The sequence below is a fragment of the Misgurnus anguillicaudatus genome, chromosome 19 (assembly GCF_027580225.2).
Source record: "Misgurnus anguillicaudatus chromosome 19, ASM2758022v2, whole genome shotgun sequence".
Taxonomy (NCBI): Eukaryota; Metazoa; Chordata; class Actinopteri; order Cypriniformes; family Cobitidae; genus Misgurnus; species Misgurnus anguillicaudatus.
Window position 1 is genome coordinate 6,154,265 of NC_073355.2, and position 15,508 is coordinate 6,169,772.

At 39.4% G+C, this 15,508-nt stretch overlaps 1 protein-coding gene across 2 annotated transcripts in view; it reads right to left on the bottom strand.

Moving 5' to 3' along the window:
• The window catches only part of helz (helicase with zinc finger), an 81,114-nt gene that overhangs the window by 47,879 nt on the left and 17,727 nt on the right, over positions 1 to 15,508 (bottom strand). The window contains exons 10-15 of one of the 2 annotated variants that reach the window (XM_073856838.1): positions 11,654 to 11,954; positions 11,094 to 11,361; positions 8,819 to 9,158; positions 5,114 to 5,244; positions 4,229 to 4,408; positions 3,602 to 3,703 (exon numbers count right to left, since the gene is read on the bottom strand). In XM_073856838.1, coding sequence (XP_073712939.1) covers positions 3,602 to 3,703; positions 4,229 to 4,408; positions 5,114 to 5,244; positions 8,819 to 9,158; positions 11,094 to 11,361; positions 11,654 to 11,954 — 1,322 coding nt within the window. Of the gene's footprint in view, positions 1 to 3,601; positions 3,704 to 4,228; positions 4,430 to 5,113; positions 5,245 to 8,818; positions 9,159 to 11,093; positions 11,362 to 11,653; positions 11,955 to 15,508 lie in introns of both variants that reach the window. The other variant, XM_073856837.1, reaches the window with a different exon arrangement.

The window sequence follows — 15,508 nt, forward strand, 5'->3', positions numbered from 1 at the left end:
GACGACGATGCAGAAGAATATATAAACCGATGCATACGCCGTCGCTATAACTATAATGAGCTCTTAAGTCACCAGAAAATATTTTTTAAATTCAGAGTAAAATTATTATATTATGCCAGGCATACTAAGGATAGGGCAAATATTAAAGGAGTAGTCCACTTTAAAGATGGAGTCCATTGACTTTTTATAGTAGGAAAAGAAATGCTATGGTAAGTTCATGGGCCCCATCTGTAAAGTGGAGTACTCCTTTAAGTGAAAGGGCAACCATTACAAGTAGGGGTGGCACGGTACATGAAAAAACATCCAAACCGTTTGGTTCGGTTGTTTCGGTTCCGTGCGTATGTGTCAGAGATGGGGACTCGAGTTTGAGACTCGGACTCGAGTGCGACTTAAGTCGCACACACAGTGACTTTAGACTCGACTTGAGACTCGACCCTCAAAGACTTCAGACTCGACTCGGACTCGAGCCGCGCGACTCGTGAACAATGTTTATTTTTAGGAAACGTCTGATGAGCTCGCTGTCATAGCTCCCTCCGTTACCTACAACCTGCCCACGACGTAACACGTCACGTGACGTATCTGCTCCGCGCGCGCGGCCGCGAACATACATGAATGCACCGGCCGCTGCTGTGGCATTCATCTGAAGCTTTGGGTAGTGAGTGCTGTGACGGATCCGCGGTTCGGCTCGCATGCGATTTGCGGATTAATATGCAATTTAAATAGGGTAAGTTTATTATTGTTTCTTAGGCTTGCAATTGTTTAAATGGTTAAACAATTTAACCGCAAAAAGGCGCTCAATTGAGCAGATTTCTGTACGCACATGCGGTTAAGTGTGTCCGGTCCAGCTCCAGTCAGGTCCAGAGTTGCGCTACTTTGTGTCATACAGTGTAGTCCATTAACATACATTTGCTGAATAGAGCAATGAAAAACAACGTAACGTTTTTCTGGACAAGGCACATACATACACGCAAAATGATCTCACAATATTCTTTTTCTAATAAAACATTTTTGTTTATGTCTTAAGAAACCAGTCTGGGCTTATTTGTTCTTAATAAAGAGACAGTAACCTCAATTAACCTACTTAAGTCTGTGTCATTTATGTTAATCAAACAACCCAAGACAAACAGAAAATCACTTCTATTGCTCAAAAATAATAATAATAATATTTAATTTGTACAATAAAGACAGTGTTATTATCCATTTAATTTAATTTCTCTACATAATGCTAATTTTAGACCTTACTTAATTTGCAACTATGTTCTTTTTTATAAATGTTTATAATTTCTTTATTTGTTATTAGAGTTTTATTTGTTACAACGAGACTTGAGACTTGACTTGGACTCGAGCCCAGAGACTTCAGACTTGACTTGGACTCGAGCTCAAAGACTTCAGACTTGACTTGGACTCGAGCCCAGAGACTTGTGAACATCTCTGGTATGTGTCGCACGATTCGACGCATGCGCAATGTAGCATCATGCCCATATGTTACCTGAAGCCTTGTATTTTTTTGTCTGGCTCCACAGTGACAGTCTCCGTTTGCCGGCGTGATGAGACGTCATGCTCGGCTAGATTCGCCTGGAACTCGTGCTTCTTGGGTTGTGGAGCCGTGCGCAGAATTACAAAATTTGACGTGCACACCGGCAAGCGAAATAGGGTCTCGCGCACTCAGCGCACACTACCACCGCCCACTCGATGTTGAGGTCATTTTGCCGCACTCGTGTGGACGCGTCGAATATATAAACAAGGCAAGTTACACTGGCAGTTTGATAAAAAACTAAATTAAAGTTAATTCTTAAATATATCACAATGTGCAAGTGGTTTTGGATATTTTCTTACAAAAATCTTACATATTGTGGCTTTAACCGAGTATAAAACTCTTGCAGCTCGACAATTAAAATCACATGCGCACCGCCATTTATTCATCTTCTGTGCACTTAGAGCAGTGGTTCCCAACCTTTTTAGCCCTAAGTACCCCCACAGCCCTATCAGTAAGGCTCAAGTACCCCTTCATCGAAACTAAACCAAAGTTGTGTTTTAAAGACAAATAATTAGTAATTTTAATTAATTAATTAATTTTAAATACTAAAGTAAATAGCACTAACTGATGAAGCATGTTTATTTCAACAAACCACTACCATTGCGATCAGTGTTTGCATTTTATCAGCTCATTTGCATTTTAAAAGACACACCCAAAAACAGCACATTTTGCTCAGGCCTACAAAATGGCAATTTTGACATGCTATAATTAATTATCTGTAGGGTGTTTTAAGATAAAACTTCCCATATGGACTCTGGGAACGCCAAAGACTTATTTTACAAATTTAAAAAATTCATCATATGACCCCTTTAAGGGCCAGATTTACTAACAGCTTGCGCAAACCATCATTTTGACGTTAAATAACGACTGAACTTACTAAAGACACGCAATAGATATTTAGCTCTGAAAAGGTGTTATTTTTGCGACCTTATTGCATATGCATTTGTGGAAGTTTTCCTACGTTAACGTTAATGCGAGGAGAGTATTACATTTTGCCAGAGAAACATACTTTAAAATAAATATATAGTTTGCCAAGCCATGCTATGTTTAATTTGCTGGAGAAAAGAGGAGAAGTCACGAGGAGAAGTAAAATCAGGTATTTCAAAACTTCTTTTACCCTTCACCTTTCATCCTCCGGTTCATAGTGTACTTTTACTTAGCTGGAATTTCACACTCCGCAGTCCGCATTTTCATTGCGATGTCTTGCCGAGGTCTCTTATTTGCGACCCTGTACTAATTTGCGCTGCTCTTAGTAGATTGCAGTGGTCATTAGAGAAATGTGCTTATGTCATTATTGTGCCTGTGTATTTTATTTGCGCCTTTGTAGTAAATCACACGCAAATTTTCAACTCCGGCGCTTATTTGGAATTGAGCTCTCACGTCCTTTTTAGTAAATGCCCTAAATTTACTAAAATCTCAATTTAAGTTACTGATAATAAAAGTGTGCAAATAAGTTAAATTATTCTGTTCAAATATAAAGAGAAACTAAATGTGTTAAGACATTCTCAATAAATACAAAAGACATCATACAGGACAAATATGTTAGCCAAAAACAATGCAAACGTTTTTTTTGCATAATTTGAAAATGCAACGGCAGCGAGAATGAATATTATAACATTATTTAAACATTAATTATAGTTAATAAACTTTGTGTCTTTAGAAACTATTCAGGTTCATTAAAAATAGTCAGATCGTTCTTGAGTTGGACATCGCTATTGCGTTTTGGATCATGCAGCGCATTTACTCTTGACGGCTAATTACATTAATGATAAGATTAAAATTACAACGTTGTTGTTTTTACAATGCTTTCCTCACAAAAATCAATCGTAGGTCAATGACTGGACAAAAGAAAGACATTTTTATTAAAAGTAAATGAGATCAAAGCAAAATGTAAATCTTTTCGCGTACCGGTTGGGAATCACTGACTTAGAGGACTTCGCTGAAAAATGTATGTGGGGTTTAACGGATTCTACCAACAAACCGGATTCTATCAACATATGTCTCGATGGGTAGGGAAAGTCATCAGGTGATTTTCACCAAGTATTAAAGCACAAAATGTGTTACCTGAGAGGTCGTGCGTGTGGATTGCCAGCCTCCACGTATGGATGAAAATAATCTTTAATGTAGAGATCCGCAGCGCTGTTTGAATGGGTACAGATCAGAACTCTGAAACAAGGAGGACAAACCATCAAACTTAGAGTACATAGAAAAAAAGCACAAAGTTGATTAAATCAGGACAAACTAGTTGCAAAATGCATTAACGGGCATATATTATGCCTATTTTTACAAGATTTAATATATGTGTGCACCAATTTTCAGACGCTTTTATCAACAACAACAAAAAAATGTATTCCACGAGAAACATTTTATCATACAAAGCAATTTAAGAGCGAAAACAACCAATCACCTATGCAATAAAAGCAGTATGTGATATGAAACAGTAAAAACCAGGAAGACGGAACAAGAAAAAAATGTGTGTAATGCCGTCGACTACCACAGATGATAATTTCAACTCGTTTCTTGCCAAACAGCAATTGCATTTACGGTAATTGCTAGAGTAATTCATAAGGCAAGGTATTGAAAGCAGAAATATATGTTCGCACTTTACTTCTATTGTATTCATTTTCAGTTCAGTTCAGTTTCCTCAGGCCAAACAAATGTGATGTTTATCTTATCTGTCCTGCTGCTCACCGTGTCTCGGGCTGTTTGAGGATGTGTTTGACAGCCTGGGCCAGCGTGAAGGTCTTGCCTGTGCCGTAGGGTCCGATGATGAGCACCGGCGGGAGGCTGATGGAGAGGGGGGTGGTGATGGCCAGAATAGCCTCCTTCTGTTTGGCGTTCAGACGGGGATCCAGCTGCTCGTCCCACTGCCTGTGGCATAGGGGATGCAAACTTACATGCTGACTGTAAAACATAAGAACTTGCCCTGCCGACACAGCGGCTACTAACAGAAATGCAGATGAATGAGATTGAACCACCACCAGTGGATAAGTGGACAAGTGAATGTCAATTAATATTATATCAGTAAATATTAGAGACAGTCACTTTATTATAAACATGGGAGACACGGTAACTTGAGGCTCGTTGTTTGTTTATTTATTCTTCACACCATTACAGCATCTACGGCTATATTCATGGTCAAAACTGGTTAATCCACACACAACACAATCCATATACACTTTGGGGGAGGGGCAATTTGGCATCTTCAATTCACATAACCTGCACATTTTTGGCCCGTGGGAGGAAACTGGAGGAGTACCCAGAGTAAACCCACGCTGACACATGAAAAACATGCAAACTTCACACAGAAAGGCCACCTGACCTAGCCGGGGCTCATTGTTTCATAAGAAAAAGTTGGCGCATCAACCAGGGTCATAATAACGTTCTCTGAAAAAATGCTATTTTGGTTTTTGATTAGGTACTTGATGACACTGACACACCAAAGCAACCATGTAGTTCACTATGTAGTGATTCATTCTGCACCACAGAAACATAACACACCTTTAAAACACACTGAATATGGACATCTTTGTGTGTGTAACCACACTCATACAGGGTCTTCAAGCGTGAGCATACCTGTTGGGACTCCAGGGTATTGTTGGAGTGAGGCTGGCATCTGGAAATAGTATGCTGTTATCTCTGATGCGATCAAGAGCATAGTGCATCTCGCACAGAGGAAGTCTGTTCAACTGAAACTGCAGCTCCACCTTTATACAGACACACACAAACACAAACAAACCTGCTGTTCAAAAACACTTCTGCATTTATACGCCAGCTACAGATCACAAACTCTGGCTATTTTTACAGAGCACTTATACAGATTCAAATTTTGTGCATAAATACATTTTGCACCGGGTTTGACTTTAGTGACACAAAACGCCATTGGTTCTCTCATGTCTGGTGCCAAAAATGACAAGTTATGTTATGTGCATGTATACATTAGTATAAAAGTATCATTGAGATTCAAATACCACAGCTAAGGAGAGAAGGTTTTCACGAAACAAAAACTTGAATTTGGAAACACGTGGACAAAACTATTAGATGACTTCAGAAGCACTTCTTAGATTTTTGGAGCCCCATTCACCATTATTTGTACTGTTTTTATTTTAAGCATATTTTATAAAAATCAGAACATGAATAAAGAATGACTAATATATATATATATACATAGACCAGTTCAAATGATGTAAACAACACTGGTCCAGAAACACTTCCTGTTACAGTTTGTGACAGTTATTTGTTTATTTCACATATATTATTATCTTTAAGATGTTTGTTTAACTTCAGTTAATTCAGGTTTATATGTTCTATTGGTTTATTTTATCCCAACGTTTATCTAGTGTTAAAAAACGGAAACAGGAAGTGCTTCTGGACCAGTGTTGTTTACATCTTTTGAAATATATATATATATATATATATATATATATATATATATATATATATATAATTTTTTTTTTATTAACTTTTGCTATATAAAAAAAATAAGGTGACTATTTGGTCATACATCACTGCTATGGATAGAGCCCATTATCATTCAACCACTGAGTATTTCAAATTCCTTGTAATGTTCAGGGACAACATTACAATCATCTAAGGAGTGATTTGAATTTATGATATGCAGTGAAGAAATCCCCAGCCCACAATGGGATTGCTCAAGACAATCCATACTGAAAAGACAGGCTAAAACCTAGGCTAAGATGGTCGGCTGGTTCTTAGATGTAGGGGTTGACCGATAATCGATCTGGCCGATTATCTACGTTGATATTAAGCATTTTGCCGATCATCGACCATTTTAAAAGCTGATTTGCCGATAAAGTAATTTTGAAATGTGCTATTTTGGCTCTGACGCAGCCATGGATTTAGCAATATAGCAATGCCCCTCCCCATCTGATTTGTTGGGAGTTACGAGTCCGGCCAATCAGCGCAGGAGGCTGAAGACACCAATGAAAGCACTTGCTAACTGGAGCTGCTTTGTAATGATTTCGCTCTGCGAGTTGACACTGCAATACAAGAGTTTAGCACGCGTTTCAGGCAGTTGACCGAGCTGTCATTTGCAAGTCATTGTAAGTCATGTCATTTTAAAAATACAAGCAATTTTAAAGCATAAAGAACTTGAGCACTTCGGTCTTGACTCAGTGCGCTTTTATGCACGCACACACAGCCGCCTCGTCTCAAGCTGCTCACAACAAGTAACAGATCAAGTTATTTTTTGCGAATTTTTACAAATAAATGTTACGATTTACACACGGGTATGCTTAAATGCCTGTCTTGGCGACATATATACTTAAGGAATAGGCTATTAAACCAACTAAGTGTGCCTATAATATGGTGTTAATGTTATAGTTTCATGAAAACATTTGTGGTCTTTTCAACAACATACACAATGAAGCTAAGAAGGCAATTAAATTATTTACACTTATTATATAATACTAATAATTGTTTATAAAATCATCAATAAATAATTCATACATTTAATTCAATACATTTTTATGTATATATAATTTATTGGTGCTTCCTGCTCTTTTTTTGTTATTATTAATATGATTGTTATAATTAACATTTCTTAGAGTCCGAATTAAAAATGTTTCAAAGTATTGAAAGTTTTTGTCAAAGCCCGAGTCTTAATTTTGACATTAATTTTCATTTTTACACCAGACATATCGGTTTAAAATATCGGTTATCGGTCTACTTGATCAGTAATAATTGGTATCGACATCGGCTCTGAAAAACACATATCTGTCAAACTCTACTTAGATGGTCTCCCAGCCTGGTTATAGCTGGTCACCCACCAGCTTGACCGGCTTTACAAGGCTGGGAGGACCAGCTTAAACCAGCTTAGCCAAGCTTCCAGTCTGGTCAAGCTGGTTTAAGCTGATGTGTCAGCTGGTCTTCAAGCATGACCAGATAAAAGTGTCCAAAACCCCTCTTCATTTCTCATAATAATTTTTTTTACAAATTATTTATTTTCTTTTTTTCAGTACTCTTGAGGAATCCCATTGTGGCCTGGAGATTTCTTCACTGCCTACCATAAATTCAAATAGGTCCTTAGATGAGCTTAGGCTGGTTTTAGTTGGCGTTTTCAGTAGGGAAAAGGATTTAACAATATTAAAATACAATGATAAATGTGTCTTATGCTGGAGGGCACAGTGATAAATAGAATCAGTAATGTTGACTTAAAAGGGTAATTTAGGCCATATCCTGCTCTTTGTGGGGCAGCTTGTTTGGTGACAGCGTCTCGCCTGTGAAAAAAGACCCTGAAGTTACTGCCATTGCTATTCACAACGGTAAATGGTGTACGCTTCTTTCTATAACTCCCTTACCTATCTCTGACACGTTACATCTTTACGACACGACAGAGCTCAAACGATGAAAAACACTCTTACGCACCTCATTAGTCCCTTTCACACATACAGTCTTTACTGGTAATTTACTGGTAAATTGCAGTTAACAGATCATGTGTGAACAGAACCTTTCCGGTAAATCAGTGCTCCCAATTTACCAGTAAGACAGGTTGTAAGATTACCAGTAAATTACCAGTAAGCGCTATGTGTGAACGAAAATTATAGGATTACCGGCATTTAGAACGAACGACGTCAGACCGTGCTGACAGCTTCGGGCCAATCATAGCGTTTTAATACAGATGACGCGTTTACCCCCGCACTGTTTACGGACGTTTCCACACACATGCTGCTTGAAAGTTGAGCACGCCTGAAGTTTACGTCCACATTTCTCCACCAAAGTTGTTTAAAACAGCTTACCGCCGAATTGCCGACGTCCTTAGCACGCCCTCTGTGAAGCCTTTTTTGTATTTACTGGTAAATTCATTCTGGTAAATTCATGGTAATTTACCAGAATTACTGTGTGAAAGAGGCTATTGTTAACATTAAAAATGACATTAACTCTTTCCCCGCCAGCGCTTAAAAAAAAAAGTTGCCAGCCAGTTTATAGTTTAACGCTTTCCAGAAAATGTAAAACACACAATATTCTCAATATATCTTCTATCACCACTCAAATATGGGTTGGGTAAGAGCGCCACCTGGTTTTCCCGGATTGCCGGAAAAACTCGTCATTGGCAGGGTAGCGTTTTCACTTAATTGATGAGTTAACTCGTCAATGGCAGGAAAAAGTTAACTATTGGCGGTTTTCACAGTAGTTTTTGTTTTTAAGTTAATTCACCTAAAAATGATCATATTTTTTAAACATGTACAGGATTTTGTTCTCCGGAAAACAAAAGTAGGAACTTCACCCAATGAGTCACGCTGCTCTATGTGTGTACTATACCTGCAGCTCCTGATCTGCCATGAGCCCCAGCTCCTCACAGCAGTCCTTACAGATGCGCAGGAAGATGTAGTCTTTTGTCTTTTCTTCAATCAGAGCTTCATACACGCGTTCCTTGGCTCCCGACGGCTGGTTCTGACCCAGCCGTTCTTTAAAAACAGGCAAGAGCAGCACGGAGTTGACTTTTGTCATGACGAGTCGTCCGGCTAACGTGTCTTCAGACAAAGTCTCTGTCAGCTTGAAGCGTGCGAATAGTTGTCCGTTCTGAGCGTACTTTGCTCCGCCGGAAATGCCAGTCAACATAAAGCTCGTCACCAGCTGCAGGTTAACCTTGATGTTGAACCTATGAGGAAAACATGTAGTTTTGAAAACTGATCAACCAATAGACATAAACAGGGTTCCCATACCTTAGTTAACTTCAAATTCAAGGACGTTTCAAGTACTTTCCAGGTCCATTACCCTCAAATTCAAGGACTAAATGTGGGGACACATTTTAAGTGAGAGCAAGGTTACATCGTGTTACCTTTAAAGATACATTGTTACAGTTCCCTTTCGAGGGAACTCGCGCTGCGTCACTGCTGTGACACTTTGGGGACGCCTCCAGGGGTAAGTGCGTCTGAATGTGTATATCAAATTTAACCAATGGTGAGGCTTAACAAAGACAGGGTGACGCAGGAGCCAGGAAGTATATCGCTATCTGAAATATTGCCAAAGACGACATTACAGGGACGCAGGAAGTATGGCAAGGGAGACACAGCGTCTCGTTCCCTTCTCAGGGAACAACAGTTACATACGTAACCCTAAACGTTTTCAAGTGTCAAACACAACTATGCAAAAAAAAAAAAAAAACACATTTTTGTATGAATCAACATTCGCATACAGAAGATATAAGCATTTAAAGCGAACAGTTTAGCACGCGTGCTTAAAAAGCTAAAAAATGTATGATATTATCCTACACTACACATAGGGAATAAAATTGATTTTTTTCCAGAAAACTTCTTGCATAAAATAGATTCAAGCACTTTCAATGACCTTTATCGATTTATGTATATTTCCAGAAACTTTCCAGGGCCTCGAATTATTTCCCCCAGACTCACAAACTTTCAAGGATTTCAAGGATCCGTGGGAACCCTAAATACTGTGCGCTAGTTTTTATGTACTTGTATGCTTATATTTATATATTTATATTACACAACTCAATACAGTAAATTTTTTTTATAATAAAAAATTCTGCATAAATGGACAAAAATGTAAATTAATGTATTCATATAAATGTGCTTATCTTTTTGTTCAGACTAACTGTAAAACAAACCTCTCTCTCTCTCTCTCTCTCTCTCTGCGTGCACAACGTGAATCCTGACATCATATTTGCAATCGCTCACATTCATATTGATAAATGCCATGTCTTATGTGGAAACGGCCTTACGCCCAGTTTTCTGTCGTAAGTTTGTTTCAGAAATGAGACCCACTATAGGTGAGAATATCTCAATGCTCATTCAACTAATACATTAACAATGTTAATAATTGTGACAATACATAAATAAATCACTGGACCTGCATAGTTATGATGAATCTAGAAACAACACTGACTTGCTATTTAACCAAGATCACCAATGACCTCTAGTGGTAACAAGCAGGAATTCATGATAATGCCATTGCAAAATGTCCAAAACTTACGGTAAGTCTGGCATCTTTTCATGACATTTAATTAAATCACTATACCTAGTTGTTTAAACAGCATCTAACTTGTATTGATTTTGATAGAGACTGGTGTGAGTCCTGCTTTTTTAAATATTAGATTTAAAAGAGAACAAAAACATGGTTCTTCGATGCCTATGGCATTGCTATTTTGATTGCTTTGTTTTTTAAATTATAAAGACTTGAGCTCTTTTGATTTGGGCCACCTAGCAAACATCTGGCAACCGCACAGGAATGCCCTGGTACGCAATTCCCACAATTGCATTTGTTATTTTCTAATTTCTGAAAATACGTAGTTAGTACAGTTTATAAAGGTGTCACCATTACTCTTAAAGGTTAAAAAATCGGGTATGGGGTAGAGCATCCAAAATTTTGATTTGCATTCTGCATTGTATTAATCAGTTTTTGTACAATGATTTTAGCAGACTGCTGTCCAATAATTTGTATGATTTCTTTTAACTTGTTGCACACCGATTCTGGATTTTCTTCAGATGGTCTCTTTGTGTCTAACTGGGTTCATTCTTGTCCTGAATAAGATGCAATGTGTACTAACGGCAAACGTCTCGGTGGGGCAACTTACTTGCTGACTTCTTTGTACTGAGCGATTTCCTCGATGTAGAGCAGGTCGTGAAAGCGGGACTGATAGTTATCTCTGGTGAGGGTTTTGTCCAGGACAGACTGGGTGAAGAGCTGATCGGCAGATAGCGGGATCTGATATCGGGTCAGCAGACTACGCTCCAGCTCCATGTTCTCATTGGGGACGAACTCCACAATGGTTTTACACGACGAGTCCCATCGCTTAGCAGTCATCAGAAGCTGCTGTCGAGCTTGCATCAGATGCTCGAGATCTGTGGGATTATGGGTAATGGATATGATGAAACACTGTATTAATACTTTAACTGCATACACTGAATGTGCAACACAAGCAACGGAGCGGCACACATTTATGCATTTACCAGAAAAAACATTCTGGTAATTTTACAATAGTTAATAGAGCTATGAAACCTACAACCTAATTTTAAAAATTAATGTGTCCAATAAGGACCCATTAGAGGGGGTTTTATTTCCCCGCTGCAAACAAAAAGGAGCATATAAATGAAACACTCATTTTTGAAAACATATTAAGATTCGTTTTTTTACCTTCAATAGAGGCGGCATCCACCATCACTCGCTGCATGAGCACGGGCTCGGAGCCGAAATCAAACACCACGGTCTGCCGAAACGTCCCGAATATCTCTGTGCTAAATGACACCACCACAGTGTAAACGCAGTGATCCATGCCGTTCTGTACCAGGCCAACTGAGCTCCACTCCTGGCAGCCTCTCTCAGACACCTCCTGAGGTACCTGGGTCGACGCATCCCCGGCCGAAACCGCCGTGATGGAGAAGTGTGGACGGTTGGCATCGTAAAGCAAAGCCACGCGGTGCAACGTACGGACCGGCTGTTTGAGAAAACACAAATTGTCGTTTGCGTATCTATTTTTTAACCAATCCTGCCTATTTGATTTTTAAGGGGGTTTAAATCAAGAAATTCAAATTTATATTCCTAATGTGGCGTGTTACAACAAAAAAAATTTGTAGTATAACTGTAACTTTAATGGATGAATCATGAACAATAACATCAGAAATGTGCATAAAGAAACTGTAGAAAATTTAGATTTCATGTTGACTTTAGCCATTTCTTCCTGAAACGAGATCCGTTAAGCCAGGGGTGTCAAATATACGCCTACAAACATGTCTAATCCGGCCCACATGATGATTTATACAGTGCAATATTACATTCATATTTTAAAATCCCTTTCAGGTCAGTCGCGAGTGTCTAGTTCATTTTCAATAGGACAGCGACAAAACACACACGGTTTCCCAGGCACAGTGAAGACCGCACACGGTGCTCGTGCATCCAAAAAAACGGCAGCCCCACGCCGTGAAAGGGCTTCTACATTATTAAATGTTGTGGCTGGTCTGGACTAACACAAAGGAAATGAGAGTGGCATCTGCCCCAAAACTGGCGATGTTGATCCGGTGGTCGAAGAAATTTAAAACGCATAATGCCTGTGTTTTATAAATCAAAACTGTACTAGGTACTGTAATGCTTTACAACTGCAATCTAGCATTTTCCTTGTTTCCTTGGTGTGTCTACAAACGACATCGTTGCCTGGGTTGCATATGTGTGGGGCGGGTCTATCAAAAGAAGGTCCAGATTCTATTGAGGTAGGGGTGCAAGGTTTCCCACAGCACTTTGCAGTTCGGGCGGCCCGCCTAAGCTGGGAAACCCAGTTGATAAAACGCCCGCGTGTCCGCGAGAACTGTAAGTGGACTTATGTTTTGGGTTTATTTAAGCCTGTTATTATTAGTCTATAGTTCTTGCAAATTTGAAGTAAGTTAGCTGGTGAATTTGTTGTTTGAGCAACCTGCTAGCTAGGTTTCACATGCCTGTTGATTCGATATAATTGTTCAGCGTTCTTGCTCACGGTATATATGTGCATTATTTACATGCTACAGTAGTTACACTCCTTTAAGATAATGTAATTAATAGTGGGAACATCTATCATCGTTCTCCTGACGTTCTACAACATCTGCTTTAGTTTGTGTTTATTTAACCCTTTAGTTAGTCACTTCATCACGCAGCTATTCACGTTATTCTCGGTAAAAACATTTAATTCGTTAATAATCTAGTATGTGTTCATTTTCTGTCATAGTTTCTTCAAATTTAAGTTTTATTTGAGTGTTTTAAATTAAAATTTCAATTTTCATCATGACGCCCCTTTGATTGCCACGCCCTCTGCCCCGCCCAACCCTACCACCTTAAATTTTCTGCGGGAAACCCTGCAACTGCAGTGTAACTTTAAAGGGACTCACCGTAAGTTCAGAAATTTCTAACCGTTACTGACACCAGTGGCCGTTATAGAAACTGCAGCCAGTCTCATGCTCGTTCTCGTTGGACACACTCGTACGAGGACGACCACAACAACCGGCGCAACCACAGACAGCTCATTGAGATTCACCAGCATGTTTACAAATGTAAGAAAAGTTACAGTACTGTAAGGTTATTGTTTGACAGACCATATTTTAGTAAAATGTTGCAGTGCTACTTTATATTTTCAACAGAAGTCTACTTCTAAAAGTTTTTTAACACGACACTGTAAAACACACTCCCGACACTCGCAATCTTAATGCACTCGTGCTCTGAATAAAGATAATTCATATAAGAAAGTAACTTTTGAAACGGTCCTGTGCTACATGCTATCGCTAGCATTCAGTGTTTCCCATACATTGATTTATTTGTGGTGGCCCACCACAGAATCAACACTGGCCCCCACAAATAGAATTTTCATGATTCCCATTTACATTTTTATTTCACTATTTAAAACAGCTTAATTCGGCTTAAAATATAATTTGATATATAATACAGATCAAATACAGATACAGATCAAAGAGTAGAAGTGAAACATATTTCAGATGCCAACACCAGATGAAACGCAAACACGACATGATGACATCACATATATGCTAATTAGCGGGTGACGTCATCACCACCACAGTCTCCTCAAAATCCTGTGGGAAACACTGGCATTACACCACAAAAAATGCTATCGTTAGCATTACACCACAAAAACAATAATATAATATATTACAGATGCCCTGTAACTATGTCTTACCTTTGCAGTAAAAAGGAAACCTGCTTAAGGTCTGTTTTCATACCCAGCGCTGACCGGAGCTCCCTCCAAGAATCAAATGCCAATCCGATGTTTACTCTTGTCTTTTCCCTGTCACACTTTATTTTGGCCGCACTAGATAAGGATTTTTTTTTAAACTTACGAGGAGTTTCCGTGAATGTCTGGATTGTGCTGGAAGTTGGTTGCTTCCTTCCGTCTACAGAGTCCATTTGAAACATGCTAGCGATTGCCGCTGTTTACTAATGGCTGGCGTACGCGTCTATATGGAACGCCCAAGTAGACGAGCACGCGCATGACGTCACCATAGACTGTAAAAAAAGATGGACGACGCGACGTCGCCTCCCACCATTGTAATGAATTAAAGCCAAAAATGTCCGACCACGGTCGCCGCCATGTTACGTAAAAACGTCAGTTTGGAGCCAAGGCATGTGCAGAATGAATCGTCCGTGAAGCCAGAGGCGGAGCCGCGGAATCAAATTTCCGCCCAAACGCTCGCGCGACCAATTCAACCACTCCAAACATAACGACACGCCCCGTATCTATAGCATCAAATTACAAGCTAAAATGAAACATATCACAAAAATTAACACTTGAACATATATCAGCGTGATAACAACTACTTGAAAGGACCAAAACCATCTTTCGAAAACTTTTATAGGAAGTGTAAATATTTTTTTTATTTAGAGCATAGTCCCATTCATTTGAATGGAGAGGGCGGGGTTATGACTTGTACTGCAACCGGCCACCAGGGGGCGATCAAAGAGCCAGAGGCTTCACTTTTCAAGGCTTATGAGGCACACCCGGACGTCACATTTTGAATATCGCGCCAATTCGGACCCGACTCCTCCACACACAAAAGAGCCTACAGGCTGATAGAGACAACTGTGGAGGACACTCAAGGTGTCATTCTTTCTATTACATTATGGTTGGCTCATAAATATACAAATGAAAACTTTATCTTAAAGGCGCTCTAAGCGAATTGAAGCGTTTTGGACCATAACATTTTTTTGTTACATACCGGAAACATCTCCTCACTATCTGTTTGCTGCCTGTCCGCTGATCAAACTGTAAAAAAACGCGATCTCTGTAGACAGCCCAGGCTTCACAAACGGCAATATCAACATAGTGGCCAAACCTAGCATCACAAAACAAAACAAAGTATTCCAGCCAATAAATGACAAAAAGGATTTGGAGGTGAGGGTTGGGCGCGTTCATGAAAGCACGGAAGGGAGGGGGAGGAGTTAGCTACGCTCCGTCTGTTTGAAAACAGTTTCAAACGTCAACAATAACTAACGTCTCGCAGATTCGCTTAGAGAGCC